The 24128-nt window shown below is 39.1% G+C and overlaps 1 protein-coding gene across 3 annotated transcripts in view; it reads left to right on the top strand.

Moving 5' to 3' along the window:
• Positions 1–21297, top strand: part of apoba (apolipoprotein Ba) — a 43693-nt gene extending 22396 nt beyond the window's left edge. For 2 of the 3 annotated variants that reach the window (XM_076748421.1, XM_076748420.1), the window contains 24 exons: positions 2343–2495; positions 3957–4081; positions 4161–4237; positions 4329–4785; positions 5085–5217; positions 5348–5494; positions 5757–5968; positions 6840–7047; positions 7134–7304; positions 7429–7632; positions 8120–8287; positions 8400–8605; positions 8715–8897; positions 9122–9252; positions 9656–9866; positions 10046–10218; positions 10301–10476; positions 11504–11625; positions 11831–12204; positions 12513–18098; positions 18201–18312; positions 19146–19178; positions 19263–19449; positions 19594–21297. In XM_076748421.1, the coding sequence (XP_076604536.1) occupies positions 2343–2495; positions 3957–4081; positions 4161–4237; positions 4329–4785; positions 5085–5217; positions 5348–5494; positions 5757–5968; positions 6840–7047; positions 7134–7304; positions 7429–7632; positions 8120–8287; positions 8400–8605; positions 8715–8897; positions 9122–9252; positions 9656–9866; positions 10046–10218; positions 10301–10476; positions 11504–11625; positions 11831–12204; positions 12513–18098; positions 18201–18312; positions 19146–19178; positions 19263–19449; positions 19594–20778 (10734 nt within the window). In that variant the 3' untranslated portion in view covers positions 20779–21297. The remainder of the gene's footprint in view (positions 1–2342; positions 2496–3956; positions 4082–4160; positions 4238–4328; positions 4786–5084; positions 5218–5347; positions 5495–5756; positions 5969–6839; positions 7048–7133; positions 7305–7428; positions 7633–8119; positions 8288–8399; positions 8606–8714; positions 8898–9121; positions 9253–9655; positions 9867–10045; positions 10219–10300; positions 10477–11503; positions 11626–11830; positions 12205–12512; positions 18099–18200; positions 18313–19145; positions 19179–19262; positions 19450–19593) is intronic. The other variant, XM_076748422.1, reaches the window with a different exon arrangement.
• The last annotated feature ends 2831 nt before the right edge of the window (positions 21298–24128 follow it).

Here is a 24128-nt window from a genome sequence, read left to right as displayed (position 1 = left end):
ATTTCTTTGGCATGGTAAACGACCTTGTATTAAGCTCACCACAATGCAGCGAGAAAGGCAAGCTGGTGGCCTGTCTCTCCCGAACTTCAAACTTTACAAGTGGGCCTTCACACTGAGGCCTTTATTAAATTGGTTTCAACCTGATGCGCAGGTGTCTTGGCGAGCTCTGGAGGAGCGGATGTTAGCTCCATATTCTTTTGCTAGCATACTGCAGTTTAATATTTCAGCCCACCAATACCATTTGAGATTTGGTCCTATCATCTCATATTTGCTATTTATATGGAGGAGAGTGGACAAATTAGCTGGTTGCTCTTCTGGGTGGGGCCCACATTCTCCAATATTCAGCAATGATAAATTGCTAATTGGCAGTCATCCTATTCATTTTCCTGTCTGGGAAAGAAAAAAACATTTGTGCACTTGGTGATATTTATGGGGATGGGGGATTACTTACTTTTCAGAACATATGTATTAAGTATGATACACCACATACATCCTTTTTCTTTTATTTGCAGCTGAGATCGTCTTTAAAAGACAATGGCGTCCCTTTACAGGATCCTCTCACACCACACCCACTTCATAAATTTTTCCACTCTGCTAGAAGCACAAGTGGTTTTGTTTCGAGACTCTATTGTTTCTTGTTGCAGCACTCTTACAGACCCCTGGCATTAGACATGGTGTGAAGGAGAGCTGTTCCAGGTCTGGAACCTGCATTTGACTGGGATAAAGTGTGGGCTGATGTGAGTTAAGCATCCAGAAATCCTGATCATCAACAAATACATTACAATTATATACATAGGGTATGTATAACTCCTAGGAAGCTTCATTTGATGAAGGGTATTAATGATCCTATTTGTACTTTCTGTTCTTCCAAAGTGATGGGCAGTTTTTTTTATATGTTCTGGGAGTGTACCCCAGTGGCTGAATTTTGGAAGATGGTTGCCTTTAACCTTTTTACGTTGCTTAAGATCAGGTTGCCATGCTCGCCTGCTACACTCATTTTGAATGATTTGTCAAGGCTGGGTTTGACACTGGATAAGAGAAGAGCCTTGTTGGCTGGACTTACGGCTGTGAAAAAACTAGTTGCCACACGTTGGAAACCTCCACACTCACTCTCTTTCCAAGTGTGGGTTTTGACATTTGGACATTGCTTATTTGGAGTTGTCAACAGCCAGGGTCCACGGAGACAAAGAGTTGGCAATAAAGGCTTGGCATTCACTTCCAACCACCCTCCGTGGGTTTCAGGTGTAACATGACTGGGGTTTGGCGTTCTGGATCCAGGGAGTGGGTGGGTTATATTTGGGATTATGATTGTTGCTTTTATTGTACAATATGCATACATATGCATATATTTATTGACTGTTATTTTTATTTTTATTTATTTTTATTTATTTTTCTCACACACACACACACACACACACACACATATATATTGCTACTATCTTATTAATAATTGTTTTTTATATATAATTGTATTATTATTTTATTTTAGTTGTTTATTCATGTGTATCTGTATATAAACATATGCACAGGTATGAATATCTCATTTCTATATCATATCTGGCGAACTAATTTTGTAACATGTGCATATGCCTTTCTATACTTTTCTTTAAAACAAAATAAAAAATTTGATCACAAAAAAACTTTTTACCCCATCCATTTCCAAGTGACTGAAACATTTTTGAAAATGATGCTTAGCAAGGTGTCAAAACAGCAGGTGGATGAGTTAAGATGCTTCACTACATCCTCCAAAGTGTTCAGATCAACATCTTGCTCCTAACTATTTTCAGCTAATCCCGGGTTCACAGTCACTGTATTTCGACACATTGACATAGCAAAAGGCTTGTGTTATTTGCAGGCCACGCTTTTCTTCTGCATCCTCGTCACCCACATTCAATTTCATCAGTAGTGATAACAAGTGATAAAAAGTGACAACAAAAAGCAGCGTCACAGTGATTTATAAGCCGAGGATCCTCTGTTAATAACTTTTAACAGAAAAAAAAACAAGATGAAAAAACAGCATGAGGGTTGGTAGATGAAGATGTATTATATCAGATGTGAATTTGCTCCCCTGTGGGTCAACTGGGTTGTTGCAGCAGCAAATGATCATACAATACAGATATACAGTAAATGGAGTTGATGCAGCACATGAAGATAATATGAGAAGTAAAAGGAGAAGTTAATACAAAAGAAAATAATATGCCGGAAAAAGATCAAATTCTGGTAAAGGGGCAGTCTGTCTATAAATGCACTTGTACTTGCATGTGGCAAGTCTTGTCTTGTGTACTTTCAAGCTAATACTCATGAGCTAAAATCATCAGTTGCTGTTTTTTTTTTTTTTTCAGAGCACAGTCCATGGCCAGTGCTTAACAGACTACATGGTGAATGCCAGGAAGGATATTGCCACAGATGTGACACTGACCAGAGATCTGTCCCAATGTGACCAGTTCTACAGCAGGGAACTAACCAACAGCCCCCTTGCCTTATTGCAAAAACTGGTGAGACATTATTACCGCCCTCTGTAGCCTGTTACCAATCAACAGTCTCTATTTAGAACATAAGTGTTTACATCCTCACTGAGGACATTTCTTCAAGTTAGTCAGTAGTCAGGCTTATTGTATTTAATACCATTTTGTTATGTGATCAAGGCTTTAGTGAAATATAATGCCGTACCATAGAAAGTCAATTGCTTTGAAAAGATTTCTACTAAAATAATATGGCACATTATTTGCTTCTGAAGGGAACATTGTTTTTTCCAAAATGAAAGCCAAAAGTCAGTAGACTCCAATACATGATCATAGTCTTCAGGAGGTGGGAAATCTCTTGAAATTGCTAGGCAACCAGTTGAAGTGTGTAAATTCTTGACACTATAATCTCTGCTAACCTGAAATGGGACAGCAGTGTTTGCAAAATATTTCAATTGGTTTGTCAGAGAGTATACATCCCGTTGAGGGTCAAGATGTTTCTAGTTTTAACATTCGACATTGTGGAAAGTGTGCTTACCTTCTTCACTTTGTGTATTTTAATATGTTTCATTAATACATTAGTACGATGTGTTGAATGGTGGCCTGTCTGTCTTACACTATAAACTCAATAAGGCACGTTCGTAACAGTTTTTGTTGTTTATAACAAAGTTAACTCAACCCAAGCATTACACCACTGTCACATTAGGATGGATACACTTGTATTGCACTTGGCCTCTATGGGAAATGACTAGTTCCATCCATACGAACTGCCAATCATTGTATTGATTTACTTTATGTAAGAAAATACTTTCCTATGTGAGTCTGGTCTCATTCCTAAAGCTTTCTAAAGCTTCCCTTTAGCATCTCCATGAGATGCACCAGGCTTTGAAGTAACTCCAATGTAAACCCATCCACAACAATATTAGACGCTCAGAGCATGGTGACATCATTTAAAGGGCAAGAAAGTCCATAAATGGAGGAAGGTGGACAAACTCATGCCTTTCACCCAGGAAACCGGGATTGCATCCAGTGACAAACAAAAAGTGAACAATCAAGTAGTTTGTTGCCTTAACCAAACCAAGTAGTTTTGGTGATTAAACAGTGACAGTTTCACAACATTAACCACGTATTAGAAAGGTTTTCTGGCAGGAAGGCTTTATGTGTCACTGGGATGGGAACATGTTGGATGGCTGGAGCAGTTGCTCTGAATGTTTAACATTGCTGAAGATGGGTTTACATTGGAGTGAGTTCAAAGTTTGGTGTGTTTCATACAAATTCTAATGGTTGCTTTGTGTGTCTGTATGAGATGCCAAGGAATGTGACGAAAATGGGAATGGATTACCTTGCCTCAGTGTAAATCTTATGACATTTGGGTGCATAGGTTGCCAAAAATGAAAATAAAATGAAGCCCTCCTAAGTCGAATTTTTCCTGTGACTTGAAAGTATACAACATTATTAGTAACACACATTAATATTGTAAGTTCTTGTTTCCAGCATCGCCCCATGTCTAAGCTGATCACAAGCACTCAAGACTGCAACTACCAGTTTGATAACAAGGGAAAGCACATTACAACAGCCGTTTGCACAGAAAAACACAACTACTTGCCCTTCTCCCATGAGTAAGCCATTATCTTACTACATATTTATGTGTATATGTAGTGGACTGCATTTTGCATCACCTTCTTATCGGCCCTGCAGGGACAATGGAATATCATCTGTAGTGACCCAAGTTCTTGGCTTCCAAAGCTCCAAAAGGATTAACAATAGAGCATTTGGTGAGTGATCATTTCAAGCGTGTCTACAGTAAGTTTTAGTTTGCGTCTCTCATTGGGAAATGCTCAATCACTGCTAAATATGTGTACATAGACGTGATCCGCAGCCAGAGCAAGCCTTTGCACTTTGAAGACCCTGACGATAAAGCTCCAGTCCAGACGAAGGACGCTGCTCTCAACATCCTGCAAGACCTCATGGCTTTGGCAGGTACAGACCAGGGTCAGAAGAGGACCAGCCTTTTCCATAAGCTGGTGTCGAGCTTGCGCACTCTGAGGAATGATACCCTGAGCCAGACAGTCATTGAAATGTTGGATATGTCAAGCTGGCTCACCTGGCAGGCGCTTTTCCAGTGTGGGACCCCAGAGTGCACCAGTGCCATCCTCCAGGCTATCCGGACCATCGATGGGATATCACTAGAGGTGGATGCTCTAGTCTATGGGTTGAGTCTACAGGCTAACCCTGATGCTGCACGTGTCCGTGATATGCTCAGCATGGCTCAGTATAAACAGAGCAAGGCAATCATGTATGCTCTAGCCAACACAGTTAAGAAGTAAGTAATACATGTATTTTGGCCTTTAAAAAAACAGACTGATAGTTCTGATGCAATCACTTTAAAATATTACTATATATTTATTGCTAAATATTTAAAATGTAGCACTCCATTTCAACATTACTGTTAAATTTCATTAAAGCTAAATAGGTTGTGAAATAACTTCTACATCCGATTTCCACCAACTTTGTAACTGTTACAGGTGACCACTAGAGGGAAACAAACGTACATTTTCATACAATCTTTACGGAAACAAGAACATCTCGTTATACAGTATCTTCTCTATGTCTGGTACACAGGTTCCATAAAGAAGAAGTTACTCCAGTGGTTGAAGATGTGGCAAAATTCATGGAAACACTCTTGAATGACTGTTCAGGAGAGATCCCTGATTTAGACACTCACCCTGAAGAGCTGTCCTTCCTTGTACTGAGGGTACTAATAATCATTCAAGCATCTTAATTACTGTACTTCTGGATTCTGTACTGAACCAGCTCTTGTCAGGGAATCTGGCTCAGGGGTGTCGTGCCCCAAATTAATGCTTTTTTTTTTTTCTCATTTCCAGGTTATCGGTGTCATGGGTCAAGCTATACAAGCTGTCAGCCCCAGCCTGATTTCCTCTATTTTGCGGTGTGCTCAGAAAAGAGATATTCCATTATCAAACCAAAAGGCAGCTGTACAGGCCTTTAGGCTGATGGATATCAATGATGAGGTGCCATATTTTACAAACATATTTGTTACACATTGTCATTGTAGGGTGAAAATTAACACAGCATATGACTTCTTAACAAATTCATATACAAGCAACAGCAAAAGGCAAAAGACCTGAAATAAATTACTGAACCTGGAATATTGTGAAATTTATAGTGTGCCCTTTATTATATTTAGACAACTGAATCTTCTGTCTCTCTTGCATGGTCTAAACACTGGCTACAAGTAGTCGATGCAGTAATTTATCATTTGGTCAACCACAGGTCAAAAATGTTCTCATGGAAGTGTACCAGGATGCCCAGAACCCTGTTGAAAAACGCATAGCTGCCTACCTGATTCTGATGAAGAACCCAGACCAAGTCCTGGTTAGAGACATTGTGATTGATTTGGAGAGCATAAGAGATGAGCAGCTCAAGAGCTTTGTGGTCTCCCACCTGAACAATATCCGCAACTCAGACAAGCCACAAATGCATCGGTAAGTAACAATATTTAATTTCCCTGGTGTGGGTTTAATAAAGTATCTTAATATCTTAATTTTAAAATATCTTCATTTTAACTTTATCTGTACAATAAATGAGTAGTTTACAAGTAACCACAAACAGAGATTAGGTCTGTTTATTTGTTGTTATCTGTACACATTCATCATATGTCTACTTTTGTGATGAAATAAGAGAAAATTATGACATAAATCTTGTTATATGGGGCATCCAGGTAGCTCACCTGGTAGAGTGTGTGCCATGTACTAAGCCTGCGTCCTCACCACCCACATTCTATTCTAATCTTTGGCCCTTTGCGACATATTGTCTCCTCTCTGCTGTTCTGTCTAATAAGGGCAAAAGAAAATCTTATTATATAAGAAGAATAAAAATATAATAGTACTGTATGCCACTTACCTAGCATCTAACTGCAGACAAACAAATCGTAGCCACTACCTGCAGAAGAAATTCAAACAAATAGCAGGTAAAGAGTTTCTCAGGAGTTGCTACAGTTGAATGTAAATGCTGCTATATTTCTGTAGGACACGGGCAGTTTCATGCTAATGTATTAGCTGTAGTAATTTGATAAGTTGATAAAATGAAATCAATCATATTACATATTATTACATTTAACGATAACCCCTTTACTAGAATTTTCCCTTTAATATTAGGGATTTAAATTGAAGACAAGCATGTACAATGAGTAAAGACATTGTGGGGCATGGAAAATGACAAGGGCAGGAGCCTTATTCTCTCTCTCCTGTTTTCGATTTGAGAGAGAAAAAAGGAATATTGTTGTTCTGGCACTGTGTCATCACACTTTTTTTTTTGTTTTGTTTTTTTTAATTTTTTTCATCCTCCTTACCAAAGACTCAGGGATCACATTGAGTTGGCCTTGAATGACCACCTATCACCCACAAACAAGGTATTTGATGGCATGTCACACAACTACAAGATAGACTCTCCCTTGGGCTCAGTACAGAGCAACATTATCTTCGATGCCATGAACACCATACCTAAGGAGGTAATGCTGGAGACCAAACTAAAGGTTTTTGACTACAACTATGACATCTTTGAGGTATGTTTTCAGTAGCACGTGTGTTATATGTGGTGAAAACAAAGCTTTGTAAAGATTTTTAAACATTAAAAATCTCCCCCTTCAAGGTCGGTGTTGAGGGAACAGGATTTGAACCAACAATTGATGCTCTATTTGGAGAAAAAGGTTTCTTCCCAGACTCCATCTCCAAAGTTACGTTCTGGGCAGGTGACAAAGCCCAGATCCTCAGAGAGGTTTTGGACAGAATAGCCCCTGCCAGAGACAGAATGAAGAGACAGGTGAAATGATTTTGCACACATCATACATAATGTTTTTGTTTATGCTAAAAACCCTGCCTCTCCAACTTGTAAAATTACATTTTACTTGGTATAGAAGATTCATTGCACATGCATATCTCTCCAGGTCCCACACAATCTTTTGAAAGACATCACAAGCAGTGTCCAGAAGCTCATAGAAGATGTGTCTCTCTCTCAAGCCCCTGAAGCCATTGCCTATCTTCGACTTTTGGGAAATGAGATAGGATACATGAAGACCAGTGAAATCAGAAAGATGGCTGAGACTCTGTTCATGTACTACCATTTTTTCATCAGGATACTGCCTGCCAAGGTCAGCTCTATTGCTTTCTGAATCTGATTGTTTTGGGAAACCTATGTGGAAGACACTATAGTCATATGTGACAGGTGCATGATTGCATTAACATGAGGTAGTTCTTTGGTCAGCTTATCCAAGATAACTTAAGATAGCAATCAGCATTGTGGATCAAGAATCTACAGCAATGCAAGCAGATCTGTGAACAGCTGCGAAAATATTTCCGTATTGACCAAAATGGTGGACTGACCAAGTGGGCGACTGACTCTGGAGAAAAAAATGCTACCTTGGCTACAAATCCAGCAGTTAACATAGAATTAAAGTATCAAAAAGATTTACAGATTGTCACGCAACAATCTTTTGTATTATATCTTTTTGGCCTGATTTTATAGCCATTTACAAAATCCACAGTTTTATATTGGACTTACATGATGTCACTTGTCATGGTTTAAAAAGATTTGTGACTAAACTGCAAGTGATATATTCATTATTTTCTGTTCAACAGATCTTTTTTGCATTGACATCTGGCACTGAAAATGAAGTCTTTGCTCACTATATCTTCATGGAGAATGCCTTTTCTCTATCCACTGCCTCTGGCTTCCCTCTGAAATTTGCTTTGGCTGGTGTGTTTGCACCCGGTGTCAAAGGAGGCCTGACCCACTCATTTGCCAGTGTAAGTTAGCTTCTCTTCATCTTAGCTTATATTTATAATAAAATTAGAATTGTCTGTATGTCTCCTGTGAATTTCTCTTTACAGCTATTCTGTTGTGTCCTTCTTATTGCAGACTGACCTGGCCTTCATGCCTTCAGTTGGGCTAGAATTCATCACCCAAATGGGTGTGCACATTCCAGACTATGTCGAGGCTGGGCTTGAGATGCACACTAATATGTACCATGAGAGTTCCCTCAGTGCCAAGGTCACCATGAACAGAAACCAGATGAGACTGTCTATCCCTGCCCCTAAATTAAACACTCAGTTGCTCAGTTTTAGGTCAGTGACCCATGTCAAATGACACAAAACACATACTAACTCAGAAGCTGCTAGTATCGTGCTGATCTCTCTTACTGCTTCACAACTCTTGTCTCTTTTTGAAATTCAGCAACAAGCTGCTGTCAATCTCCTCCGGTCAAACAGAAATAGTGCCATCCTTGGTGGAAGACCGGACTGACTCAAGTGATTGCCAACCCCTATTCAGTGGTCTGAAAATTTGCACAATAGTGCGTTACTCCAATGCTACTCTCTTGGACCAGGCCCCATATTACCCACTGACTGGAGAAACCAAGTAAGGGGAAATCAGATTAACAAATTCAACTTGAAATCCATTCTTGGAGTCTTTTTGATTTATATTTCTGTAGCTTATATGTAAATGGTTACGGTAATCAGTTGATATTTTGATTATCCTAATGCTATAATTATCAAAATATCCCTATCCTATAATTTTCCATAACATACATAATAGTTTTAACCAGAAGGACAGATCTAATGAAACCTGTGTGGTTTTCTCAGGTTTGCGGTTGAAATCCAGCCCACAGGGGAAGTTTCAGAATACACTGCCACCATCACTGATGAAACACTCAGAGAGGGTAAAAAGGGCCGTCATAAAGTACAGTCTCTGAAGCTAACCCTGAAGGCAGAAGGTATTATTATATGATAATATATGTGTGTGTGTATGGTTGTTTTGTTATGAAGATGTGTATGGGCCAGCCCAGCATCTTTAGGAATTATTCCACACCTCAAAATTTACATCCGGTACCAGTGTTCTGCAATGTTGTCCTAAACTTAACCACAACTAAAGCACAGTTTTTTCCATAGCCAGCATCTTTCCCGAACATTAACCATAACAGCTATATGAGAATATTTTAGACAGAGAAACAAACAAACTGTTGCTGATATTTATCAGTTTCCATAATAATGGGATATTAAGTGCATATATCACTTAAGACAATGACATTGATATGGCCAAACAATCTTGAAGCCACCAGTTGCTACTGTTCCTGGTGGAAAACATTGACGAATGTGTTTTATTTCTGCTGTTACTAGGTGACGATTCAACAGAGGCCACTGCATCTCTGAAATACAATCACAATAGGAACATTCTCACCAGTGAGGTTGTCATTCCTAACTATGATATAGAAGCAGGCATCAAGCTGGCTTTAACTGACAGTGATGCCAAAGGAAAGAAAATGCGAGGTATCACCATTGATGTAACCAACAGGAATGCCCCACAGCTGACTCTTGTTGGACATACAAGGTGCATAGCTATACACACAAACTTTAAGTTCTTCCGAATGATAGATAACACTGAATTCTCACTTGTGCTGCTTGCTTTCTTGAGACAGTTTCTTTTTAGCAAGGAATTACTGAATGAGAAACATCCTGGGGAAATGTGCAGCTATCTTACCAACCTACTTCTCTTTGTTTTGAATGTAGACTTGACATGATGAAAGAAGCCATGCTGCAACTCCGGATGGTCATTCCCTCTCTGAAAACTGATTCCTCTTTCACTGCTACCCTGAAGAAGGATGAGGATGTGCTCATGGACATGGAGACAGTCATCAAGCTCCCTGAAACATCCTACCAACAGAAAGCTTCTCTCAAATACAGTAACTGTCAGCACATCACTGATATGTCCAACACATTCATTTGTTTCTATATTTATGGCTGTATTTGGATCTTCTCTTACAGATGATGACAAGTTTGAACTGGGACTGAAATCAGACCTGAATTCAGAGATTCAGAAACTGATCCCATATGTAGAAGATCACCAGAGGCAGCTGCAACATCTCATTGATCATATCCTGGACCAGAAAGTGCCAATGACTGATATGAAACAGCGTCACATTGTCACCAAAGGAATTGAGGTAGCACTTTGACATTTGGCACTATATTAATCATTACCTTACTCAAGAAGCTTGTGTTTTCAGATTGTTCTTTCTGTTTGTCTGTTATGTAGCATACTATTTCGAGCTCATGGGTGTGGATAGGGCCACCGTGTGGCCATTTTTATTTATTTAACATTGCATTTCTTAAACACTGTTGGGCAGTTGTTGGAGACAATGGACAGTTTAAAGAAAAAGGGTTCAAAATGACAGCAGAATCAGAGATTGTCCTTTTTAAAAAAAAAAAAAAAAAAAAAAAAATTACATTCACTCTTCTGGCAAAAGTATAACTGCCTACAGTTCAGCCAGGGATTCAGGTGTGTCATGCTAGTGGCAGCTATTGTAGCCTGTACCCTCCAGACCAAACAGACATGAGGAGTGGGCTACAAAGGTAAGCTCACACCCTCAGATTTTTTTCCTTTTCAAATTTGAAGTCTTCAGTGCCAACCAACATTTACTCAAGTGACATCACTTCAGGCCACTTTAGACTTCATGCAGATCCCTCTGGAGCCACATAAAGCTTTGTAGTTTTTTTTTCACATATGCTGTAGTTCTCCGAAGACCTGCAAACACACACAACTTGATCCTAAATAAAACGCCTATGACATAAATTGCCATAATTCTTGAAAACACTGTGCAGTTGCCACCAAATTTAGATGACACATACATATCAACTATAGAATTTTGACTGCATGTTTTGCGACAGGAACATGCCGAAATGGCTATAGCTCAGTGGTCATGAGTTAACTGTTGCAAAATGAACACATCCTCCACAAATCCATGTCATTTACAAAGTATTCATATTTTGATTTTCCGGGTTAAAACTCTTTAACATTGTCTGTTGGTAAATTAACAAATTCAGAGGATTATGCAACTTTGGCAGAGGTGCACAGTCTCTGAGTGTTTTCAAGCTTTACAGTTGTAGTTTTTCTTTTCTTTTTTTTTCTTTCTTTCTTTTTTTTTTTTTTTTTTTTTAGTGAATGTAATTTATCTTCTTGTTACCCTAAAGGCAGGTAATATATGGTTGGAAAAACTGACAGCACGCATCCCTTATCTTGCAAACCTGCGAAGTAAGAGGAGTGTCTCTGATCTTACCTTGCCAACCTTGCCTGAGAACCTGTTTCTGCAATTGTAAGTCTTTAATACAGAGATTAAGAACATTCCTTGCTTTCGAATATTGCTGAGAAGACAAAACAAATAAACAGTAACTCAACAGTTCAGCTATACTTGTTGTTCCTTCCTCTGATTCCCTATCCATGTACAGTTTGTTAATATAATTTCAGATACTAAATCCTAAATTGAATCAATATTAATTATGCTTTTTTTAACTCAACAGGGACAGCCTGTTCCGATATCAGTTTAACAAGAATAAAATGGCCATCTCACTTCCTCTTCCACTTGGAGGCAGAAAGTCAGAAGAACTGAACATCCCAAACACTCTGTCTATTCCTGTCATAGATTTACCAGAGATAGGCCTATATATCCCTGCCAAAAACTATCCAGTACCATCATTCACTATACCGCCTTCTTTGGATTTAACTGTCCCACTTCTCGGTCTGGCTGAAGCATCCACCAAGATCAACAGCAACATCTACACTTGGGAAGGTTCCATCACTGGGGGCAACACCACTGTTGATGTCCCCAGTTACATTGCACAGTATAAGGCCATGGCCCAATCACCTTTCAACTTACTGTCATACAATCTTGAAGGTAAGCATCTTCTTCATAAAGGTTAATGACTTATGGTGTGGCCTTTTGTCATATATTTGTTTAGAGAAAGTGGTATGCTGATTAAGACATGTATATTGAATTACTTATAGCTGTCAAAGTTGAGTTTTTTGTGAAAGTGAGCTTCATTCTGGAAAGATTAGATCTGGAGCACATGGTTATAGTAAGAGAATTTAATGAGGTGTGGCAACTGATGTTTCAACCTAAAGCATGTGTTCATGAGATCTTATTCTAAATCTTTGCTGTTACAAATACTGATGATGATATCATTTCATTTCGTCTGTTTCAAGGAACCGGAATGATATCAGGAAGAGCTGACGATAATCTCAAGTATCTTCTAAATAGTTCCTTCAGCCATACCCTCATTGACACGAGTTTCAGTGTCTTGGAAATGTTAAATGTAAAAAACAAATTGCATGCAAGAGCCAACTATAAGATTGAAGCCTCTAGTCCATTAGGCCTGCAAGCCTCTCTCTACTACGCTGCTCAGTCAACATCCACTCTAGATCAAGATGAAGTCTCAGGAGATGGCACAGTGGATGGATTGCTTAAAATAGGTTCATTCTACACCAATACCTCCTACACCCACCGCTACAACCTGCATTCACTAGATAGAGAAGGAAGAGGAGAGTCAACTCTACACTTCAACTCGCCATTCATCCAAGTTCACAACGTGATCCATGGAGTCTACACAAACTCAGAGTTGAACATTGTGTCCAAAACAAATGCCCAAAAGGACATCTTCACGCATGTAGCAGAGTTCAAGTATAAAGATGCACAACTGACTCTAAAGTGCAATGCTGTCGCCACGGCCATGGGCAAATCACTCAATAACAAAGTTGAGCTTGGTGTGTCCAGCCATATGGCCATCCTCAGAATTGAGTCACAGGTAGATGATGACACAAATAGGGTATACTCACTTATAGCAGGATCCCTAGATTCAAATGGGCTTCAGGTAACTTCTGAAGGTTCCCTCACCTTTGACACAGGTCATCGTGGGCTGCACAAAGCTTCTGTTATCGTGGGCAGAAATGGTCTGACCACAAGTGGAACTAACAGCATTCAGTGTAGCCCTGTCACAGTGGAGAATGTCTTTAGTGGTGCCATAGACAACAATGGAGCAACCTTGTCCTCCAGGACCAAAGCAATGGCTGATGAGAGCAGAGGAGAGCTGGACATTGAGGGTAAAATAACTGCTGCGGAGGCCTATTTGTATGGCATCCTTAAGGGCCATGCACACGATTCAGCCACAAGAAACAACATGAATATTGTACTGAACCGAAGGGCTCTTACCTTCACTAGCAATACCATGGGAACATTGAAAGAGATGAACTCAGAAAATAGCCACACACTGACCCTCACTTTGTGGACCCTAGCCCTCCACTCCAAGACTAACAACTTTTTCTGTGAAGATATTTTTTACAAGCAAGACACCAAAGTTTATATGAAGCCATTTGTTATGTCATTTGACATGATAAATGATTTCAAGTTTTATGATGTCAATTTGAACGCTGAAAGCCACATAAAGCTCGAGCCAATTAAGGTGGATCTGAGTGGAAGTGTGAGTGGAGCTTATGGCGAAGAACACAACATTAAAAATAACTACAAACTCAACTATGACAATATGGCTGGTTCAGTGAAATATAGTATGTCTGGAAATGTACTGAATGCACAGTTAACACACAACTGTGACCTTGAGTTTGCTGGACTTTCTTCCAAGTCAGATTGTGAAACACAGATTATTTCTGAGCCTCTAAATTTTGACAGCACCATTCGCACTACAGCACTGCCTTTTAGCCTCACTGTTGATGCTTTTGTCAACAGTGATGGAGAAATTAATCTAGATGGAAAGCACACTGGACAGCTGTACAGCAAGTTATTGGTTAAAGCTGAGCCCCTAGCTCTTGCATACTCACATGACAGCAGAGTATCAACCACTCATATGCATCCAAGTGGGAAGTCTTCCACAAATTTAGACAACAAATTTGATGGTCTCCTGACACCAAGTGACCAATCTCTGACCTGGAAAGTAAAATCTCAACTCAACAACCATTCTTACAACCAGGACATCAGTACTTACAATAATCATGAGAATATTGGATTTGAGTTTTCAGGAGTAGTGTTAACAGATATGTTCAGCAAATTCAGCAAAGACAAGCGATCACTACCAGAAACACAAGAATTCAGTATGGCTGGTATGCTCAAGTATGACAAGAACACTGACTGTCATATCATTAAGATCCCATTCATTGAGAGCTTTCCTGCTGCTTTTGAGCAATTCAAGAGCACACTTGTACAAGCCTTAGAATCACTTCAACAATTCATCAACAATTTAGATATCAATAAGCTAATCGCTGACCTTAGAACCAAGTTAGACCGGCTTCCAATGCAAGTGAGTGGCTTCATGCAAGAAATAGACTTGGAGAACAAAATTAATCAAGTAAAAGCAAAACTTGATTATTTGATTGATGGGTTTGCAGTAACAATGGATGACTTGGAGATTATAATGAGCAACTTGGGAAAGAACACGGAAAATATGGTGATAGACATTGCCACCAAACTCAGAGACCTCATCCTTACAGTCAAAGACTACATCCAGGCTGGACAACTTGCCGACAAGATAACAAGTGTACTTTCACAGATTGGAAATCAGCTTCAGGCCTTTGATAAGAAGTATAAAATCAAACAGTCAGTCATCAAAGCACTTGATGCTATTGAGGACATCATTGGACAGATTGATTTACATAAGCTCACAGAAAACAGTGCTGCATGGTTGCGAGAGCTTGATTCTAAATATTTAATCTTAGAGAAAATCAAAGACAAGCTGTTTGAGATTAAACAGACCATTGAGAACTTTGACATCAGCATGTTTTTCCAAGATGTAATAGACAGCCTTCTCTCAATTGATTTAGCTGTATATATAGAACAGCTATTATATAAAGTCCCTTCCTCTGAGATAGCAAAAGTGATTGAATCTATGAATGATGTTATTGTCAACTGGATTGACGAATATGAGATCCCCAACAAACTCAATACAGTGTATTCTTACATCAGGGATCTACTTTTGAAATATGATCTTGATGATAAATTTAAAGAATTAATGGATCAGGTAGTGATTCTCATCAAGGAATTCAACATTGATGAGACTGTGCACTTAATGGTAAATGCTCTGAAATCTATTGACTTTGAATTTGTTCATGATAAAATTATGCAATTTCTGAACAATGTGACAAGGAAGCTCAGAGCATTTGACTTTAAGAAAAGCATTGATTACCTCAATGACCATATTTATTCAGTGCTTAAGTCAATGAAGGAATTTAACTACAGTGCATTTGTTGATGAGACCAACAAGAAGATTACTGAACTAACAAACTATATCAACCAGCAGATTAAAACATATGAGATTGTGCAAAAAATTGAGGCAGTTAGGGATTTTTTCAGAGAAATTCAAAGTTCTATTTTCACATATTTGGACAAACTCAAGACAACAAAGGTAGCTGATGCCCTAAAGAAACTGAATGTGGTGATTAACACCACATTTTACAATGACATCAAGACGAAAGTGAAGGATATCCTTGAGGACTTGAGACAAAGAATCTCTGACATGGACATCAGAGACGAAATTTACATTTACCTCCAAAGAGCAAGTGAGTCTTACAGCAATATGGTTGCCTATATTTCTGGACAATTTACCCGAATGATAGAGAACATCAGAAAAGTGGTGAAGGATAACGCTATCATCACCCAGATGAAGGAAGCTGTAGATGGAGTTCTGGGCACACTTAAAAGAGGTGAAATTGAGGTTCCCACTTTTATTATACCTCTCACCGACCTTGTCATTCCAGCATTTACAATCAACCTGAAAAAACTGCAAGAAATCAGCATCCCAGCTCAAATCTCAGTCCCTGAGTTCACCATCCTCAACTCCTACAAAATTCCTGCCTTTACCATAGACTTTGAGGAGATCAAAGCAAAAATAGTTGCAATCATAGATGATATCAGAGAATTTGAGATTCAAACTCCTGACCCTGAGGAAATCTTTGGTGACCTAAAAGTGCTCTATCTGTCTGAACTACCAGATCTCACCTTCCCAGAAATAACACTTTCAGAAATAAAATTTCCAGCCATCAACATCCCCACATTAAATCTGAAGGACTTTGAAATCACAATGCTTCCAATCCCAGAGATCAAATTGCCTGAGGTTCCCAGTGACATTTGTGTCCCAGTTTTTGGCAAACTCCATGGAGAATTTAGAGTGAGCTTCCCACAATACAATCTTGTAACTACTGGGAAGATTGAGAACTCAACGTCCACATCAAAAAATCCACAGTTTACAGCTACTATTACTTCTTATGCCAAATCACCCATTGAGCCCCTTGAATACACATTTGAAGCCACTGCTCAGTTGCAAGCTCCAAGAATGAAGAAGTTGCTATTCAAGGAAACGGTGAAAGCTACACACATGGCCTTCTCCACTGATCATGAAGGATCCTTGACACTCACTAGCAATTCTGCTGAGGCTTCTGCAAGGACTACTGTCAAGGCCACAACCCAAATGTACACAGCAGATTTGCTGAACAGTATGGCATTTACATTGAGGAGTGGAATCTCTGCAGCCATAGACACAATGTACAACCACAACTTGGACCTCCCATCAATTGAAACTTCAAGTCAGGCATCAATGAAACAAAATATGGCAACCACAATGGAATCTGGCACAATTACAATGACTGGTGAAACTACTGGTAATGGAAAATGGACCATTCAAGACTACTCTGATGAAGGTACACACAAAAGCAATGTAGAAGTCAACATCAATTTTGGCACAGCCAAGTTAACTTTTGTAGGAGAAACAGACTGTAAGGCCTTGAAATCAAAGCAAATGCTGACTGCTGAGTCATTTAGCTTTAGCCATATCACTGTTGAAGGAAAATGTGAAACTGAAGTTCCGTCTGTCAAGAAGAGTGCCATGGTTTTAAATGGAGAGGCTCATATTGGGGACTTGAAAGTTGCACTAACAGCCTCTCATGATGTTGAATTCACTGAAAGTTTGATTGGATCCATGTCCAACTCATTAGAATTCATGGTCCATCCATTTGAAATTGTGTTTGATGTTAAGAACAAAGTAAACTCAAAGATTTTCTTCCCCTTGAAACTCACTGGTAAGGTGGATCTCCAGCATGATTATGGTGTCATGCTAAACTCTGAGAAGCAGTGTGCTTCTTGGTTTGTTTTGGCAAGATTCAACCAGTATAAGTACAATCACAACTTTACAGCAGAAAATAATGAAATTGACATCTTCTTTCACTCATCAGTTAGCGGGGAGGCTAATCTAGACTTTTTGACTGTTCCTCTCTCTATCCCAGATTTAACTATACCATATTCCCAAATTAAAACCCCTGAGGTCAGAGACCTCTCCCTGTGGGAGCATGCTGGATTCAAATCCCTTCTAACCACTCCTCAACAGTCATTCGATATGAACTTGAAGCTTCATTACTACAAGAACCCTGATGTGCGCACCTTTGAATTACACCTTGAGCCAATCTACAATGCAATCAGTGATAATGCTAAGATCATACAGGCTCAATTTAAACAACGTATGTATGTAAATGAACTTACAAGCCTGATTTCAAACTTCGAAATTCCAACCATCCTCATTCCAGAGCAAAAAATTGAAATCCCTGAAACTACCCGACATTTGCCTTTAAGTGTGTTTATCCCAGCTTTTGGAGCCCTCAGTGCCACTCTGAAAGTTTCCTCCCCTATTTATAATGTGTCTACAACTGCCAACCTGGAGATGAAGGACTCTAGCCTTGTAACTTCACTGAATTCCATTTGTACTTCTACCATGATCCTTTTGGAATATAAATTCTCTGGTAAGCCTGGCACACACTCTATTTGATAAGACATTTTGTGTGAATTACAGAGTCTAAAACATTGCATCATATGTAATATTTTACTTGCTTGTGTCCCCTCAGCCAGTGCAACTCTTGGATTTGATAATGGAGTAATCAGTCTAAATGGGAAGTGCAACTTGATTCATAGTGATGTAAATATTGATTGGCAACATGTTTTGGCACAAAACCTGAGGTAAGTGTGTAAATCTAGATTTTTTATCTCATAATGTTGACTGTTTATCTAATTATTTTGGCCTACTAAGTTTACTTAGTATAAACATTCTTTAATCATGACTAACTTATTAGTGGAAACAGGTATCTTGCTTTCTAAATGGGTATATTCTGTATATTTGTTTCCTGCATCTTTTATATTATATACAACAGGGGCTGTGTTGACAAACATATGGAGAGTATTCTCACATAGTTACTTCATGTGTCTTGATTGGATAGCTATCCAATCTCAAAAAACCTAATCATTAATGCATCCAAGAAGCATTTGAGATGGATTGAAATCAGAAAGTCTATCCAGATGTTGAAACGGTGTTAATGCATCTGTCTCTCTGAGATACAAAAAAATGTACTCATACAAACTATACAAATTGTGACAACATCAATAAGCTGTGTGTGGAAATAGCCTCTAACAGGGTTTGACCCCTGGAAAATGGGAATGGAAGGTAAAGTTAAATTAGTCATTCTCCCACTTCATGGATAGTTATTAGTTTTTGGTTGTTACCTAACAGCTGTTGGTGAATTGCTACCACAATCTGGACTGGAGGGAGGTTAACCCTGATTTGTGTGTAGCCCAGAAAAACCAAAGTGGATATTTAATCAGATTTGGGATCTGGCCAACATAGACAAATATATGTGGCCATGCATAAGTTAAAGTGTATAAAACCGTATGTGTATTTACTAGATGACAAATTTAAACCAGTGACCTTTTAGCTTAGGTTTGAAATTATTGGCCAACATTTGTGGGTTAGGAGAGCTGTCAGAGCTGCAAAAATAAATATAGCTATTTTTTCTCAGGATGAAGCGCCAAACCCCTCTGGCTGATTTGATGTAAGGTGATTTTCTGCATATTTAAACAGTTCTCACAAATAGGTTGACCAAAGCACCTCTACTAATTGTTTCTCTGTTTTATAGGGAATCTCATCATACTCTTAATGTTGACATCACCAGCCGAACATTCTTTGATGTGAGCTTCCGCTTTGCATCCCACAAAGAAGGAATTACTGCATCCATGTCCTCCCCATCATCCGGTTTCCTTGCTTTGCATCTTGAGCGGAGGTCTATGTCACAGCTGTATGGAAAACTATTCAGTCGCTACCCGGTAAGATACTCTCTAACCCCTTTTATTTTCATATTGTTGTCAACAGCAAACATTTTTTAAATCTACAGGTAGATTGATGCTACATGTAGTGCAACTTGACAGAATTTAACTGATTTTTTTTCAAATGTCTTCCCTCAACTTCAGTCTACTCCTGAAAAGGATACTGATGTTTTCACTGCCAAAGCAACACTTAGAAACTCTCAGAAGTTAATCTTACAGACATCATGGAATTGGGACTTCCTCCATGATGTGATTGAAGGGACCAAGGACAGGATTCCTGCTATGACCGATGCTGTGCTCAAGTTCATTAACAAGTATCACACCATCCATTTTGGCTTTGATCTCAACCGTGGCACCATAAAGCTAAAAAACACAGTTTCCTATATCATAGACAAAGCCCATTATGAAATCTCTTTGCCTTTTTATACACTACAGAATTCAATCAAACACATCAGTGATCAAGGAAAAGACATGTATATGATGGCTTCTGACAGGTTGATATCCATGAGAATGCAGAATGTTATAGACAGTTTGGCTCGTGAGGCTAGACAAGTCTTGAAATGCAGTGTAGATAAGATTTATGCCTTGCTCAATACAATCACACAGATTTTGAGTGACACAAAGTTTACAGTGCCTGGATCTGAAGAGAACCTCTTAAGCCTGGAAATGTTCCAGCAAGCTTGTCGGCCTGTATCACGAGCCACTGACCGGGCAATCCAAAGGTTTGCCAGCATCATGGAGGAAATTTCTAGATACATCAGGGATATAGAGTTCACCATACCGGGAATTGATGTTGTTGTTAATGGAAATGAGATCATGGACAAACTGAAGTCCTCCACGGGATTTGTATATGATAAGTTAAAACATTCAGTGTACAGAATGCTCGATTTGTTTCACAAGACTGCTAACAACCTTGTCCAGGTGATTGCTGAAAAAGGTGAGAATTTCATTACATACCTACAAGATGAAAACTTGAAAATTGCTTCACAAGTTGATGCCATCCATGCAGAGGTTTTGCAGTCTTCAAAACAACATATTGAGGAGGCAAAGAAATTTGTGTCTGAGTATAAAGACCTTACCAAACTGAGGATTCAAGAGGCTTACAATGCTTTCAATAAGGAGCGTCTAAATAATGACACCAAGAATCTTATAAGTATTTTGCAATCACATCTGTATGGAGGACTTAATGAAAGTGTTGATTTAATGAGAAGGACTTCCCACAGCACAGCACCATACATTAGAGTGAGCAATAAAAAGATGGACATTGAAATTCCTTTACCCTTCCTTTGGAAGTCTTTCAGCGAATGGCCAAAGCAATCCAGGGACTGAATCATGACTCTCTTGAAAAAGTGGTTTCATTATGGCTGACTGAATTTATATGTCTGTGTGAAAAAAAGGACTTTTTGTTTCATGCCAATACATGTTTTTAAATGTGTTTTAACTCACATGAAATATATACGTTACTCTTATATAAGATTTCTCTAAATGTGACAATTCATATAATGATGACCTACCAATGTTTTGCATGTCAGTTAGATGATGGTGTTGAATTAAACAATATTAAATACAAATTTTTGTGTTTGTTGCCCTCGACATTTCCTCATGAAATCATAAACTTCTCAATATCTATTATATCAAGAATTATTAGCAGCAAAGAGACACGATTGTCTTAAAAAATGTTCAATAAATATAAACCATTGGACCAGCATTCTTTCAGAATACATGTACAATGCAATAACAACAACATCACAATCTTTACAGAAAGTTGGTCCACATTCTTCCACCCTGTTGGGGGTGGGCCAGTGCCATGCATATTCCTACATTACCACATTATACACACATACCTCTAAAGTATTGTCACAAACGTCATTCTAACTGCTTTATATTATATAGTTTTTTTTTTCCCGCAATTCCACCACAAGTGAAAGAAAAGCCGTGTGAAAGTGTGTAATTGTGAACAAAGTGTGTAACTTCTGTTGAGTATGACTTGTACAGTTGAAGAATAAGGGGGGGTGTTGACATAGGATAAAAATGTGTTAATGAGTACACTGGACACACATCACTACCTCAACACAGCAAAGGGTGGGTGAAAATGCCATGCTCAGCATCCGTAAGTGACCAAGCATCTTCTACATGAAGTGAGACAATCAGCAGATACAGAAAGCAGGGTCATCAAGCAATGAAAATACAGAAGAACCAATGGACCCTGTATTAGATACTGTCGACATGAGGAACTTTTCAAATGTGCGAATCCTGATGATAGGACCAGCAAACTGGATACACATGAAGGGACTGAAAAAGGAACTCCTTTGCCAGTGACTAAGGATGCAAAGCTCTGCCAATCATGGATCAAATCAATCTGCAACCACTTGTACTGGGTTGCAGAATCCACACCTTCTGCTGAGCCTGGTGTCACAATGCAGAAACAACTAAGCATTGATGAGCACATTCATGAATGCCACAGTGACCTCACTGGTAAACCTGGTATGTCCTGTCATTTGCAAGGAGGATTGGGCAAAGGTGAAGTTGAAAGACTCTTAGCAGCCATCAAAAAGCGTTTAAAGCTGTGATATTAGCCAAATTGCTTATTAGTGGGTGCTGACCATGCAGGGTGCCCAAGCTTTTGTTTCTGGCCCTTTTCCATTTTTGTTATTTTGAAACTGTAAAAGATGGAAATAAAAAAGTAATGTTGCTTAAGATAATTGAAAAAATCAGTGGTTGAAAGTAAGTGATGATTGGCAGACTTTCTGGAGAAGACCACTTAACCTAAAAATTCCTAGCAAGGAGTCTTAGCTTAGGAGTGATTCCAGAACATTCTCAGAGAACTCTGAGCAAGGAATGGACAGATACTCCTATCTTAGTGAGGAAGCCGTGATTGGTTGATCCTAAAAGCTAGATAAAAAATATACTTTTGGTGATAATGAGCAAAGGATGGACCCTCAAATCGATAAACTTAATCATAGAATCTAATCTTATGAAGACTGTTAGGATCCTGCCTGCCTGTCTTTCCTAGTGTGTCCTTGCCCTTTTTCCTATTGTTTGTTGTCTGTCTGTTCTCCCCTGTCTGTGCAGCGGGGTGTTTCCATGCTCCCAGCCAACTCTGCCCCTGCTGGGGCTCACCTGAGAGGCATTGTGCCTGATTGGCACAGTATTTAAGGAGAGAGCCCTCTCTTACCTGTGCCAGATTATTCCTCATCCTCCCATGATGGTGTCTGGTCTTCTCGTTGTGAGTACTACGTCTCTTTTGTCCTCCTCTCCTCCTGAGAAACAGTTAATGCTGCACTGTTTAGTATTGCCACTTATAGTGTGTGTCAAGTTCTTTAGTGTTTTTTGCAGCTTTGCCTGAACTTGAAAAGGCTGGAGGTGACATCAGAGGACGCAGGACAACTCAATTCATTTCGTTGGTCAATTCCGTTTATTCCTTCACAGAAAAAGTCATGGAATAGCCTTAGAATAGGTTGAAAACCTGAACAAAAGGTACGCCAATGCAATGTTAATTTACACAAACAAACATATGGGAATTTCAACCTAAACTGCAAGCTGAATTTTTAACTGAAATAAATCGATGTATGCAAGTAAAGTTACATTTGTTTCATTTAAAAAAAAAAAAAAAAAAAGGTAGACCTGATTTAATTATATAAATAAACCAAACATACTGACCGATAGCGTCTCAGTTGTCTCCTGCTCTGGTTTTGTTTGCTGCTGCTGCTTCTGCTGCTGCATGCTCTCTGACTGCAGCTCCTGCCTGCCAGACTAACTAAGCAGTATGCAGCTCACCTGTGCACCTACTCAGCAGCATGCCCAATTAAGAGTTTAGCACTTATTTAAACTAAATTAATTTGACTAAACTAAAAAATACATAACCAAACAATGATAAGTCCATCTTTTTTTTTTCTCTTGTCTCAACAGTGTGCTTCTTTTGTTTCCAGTGCCTACCTGCCACTTCCACACGTGCCAATACATCATACCCACCTCATCGGAGCTCCTTTAGTTATTTTTCCACTCCTTTTGAGTGTGCCTTTAGTTTTGTTATTCTCCATTCCTTTTGAGTGTGCTTTTTGTTTTGTTTTCCCCCCGTTCGAGTGCACAGTATTCAGAGTGATAGTTATATTTATTTGCTTATATTAATTGCCATGCTGGTAATTTTTGCACTTTCAACTTTCAACATTTCAACTTAATTTGGTATTAACGAGGGTAAAATGGCTCAGCTTTCATCAATGTCTGTGATTGCTGACTGGCCTATAAGAAGCAGTATTGGTTGGCTTTCAAATCTACCACAAACCAGTGAACAGCAATGGAGAAGAAAAGAACAAGGAAACCCAGCTGGACAGAGGAACAGTGTTTGCTTCTGGCTCAATTGGTCAATGAGCATAAAAGTGTTTTGAGAGGTAAATTTGGCCCCAGTGTCACAGTACAAGCCAAGAAGCAAGCATGGGAAACTATAGCACAACAGATAAATTCCTCCTTTCCGCTGGTTGTGCGGAAGTGAGGATTGTGAGAAGCGGTGGTATGTGTTGCAGTCAAAAGCAAAAGAGGAGATTGCAGCACACAAACGTGAATCTTCACGCACAGGTGAGCAATATACCACTTACTTACACCTGCTGGCAAAGTTAATTTAAATGCCTAATTATTGTGTAGATATTGGTTACTGGATTTCTTTTTAGGGGGTGGACCACCTG

This window comes from Chaetodon auriga, chromosome 14, assembly GCF_051107435.1.
Source record: "Chaetodon auriga isolate fChaAug3 chromosome 14, fChaAug3.hap1, whole genome shotgun sequence".
In the NCBI taxonomy this organism is placed as follows: domain Eukaryota; kingdom Metazoa; phylum Chordata; class Actinopteri; order Chaetodontiformes; family Chaetodontidae; genus Chaetodon; species Chaetodon auriga.
Note: the sequence above shows the minus strand (reverse complement) of the source record. Positions and strands in the feature narration are given on the sequence as shown.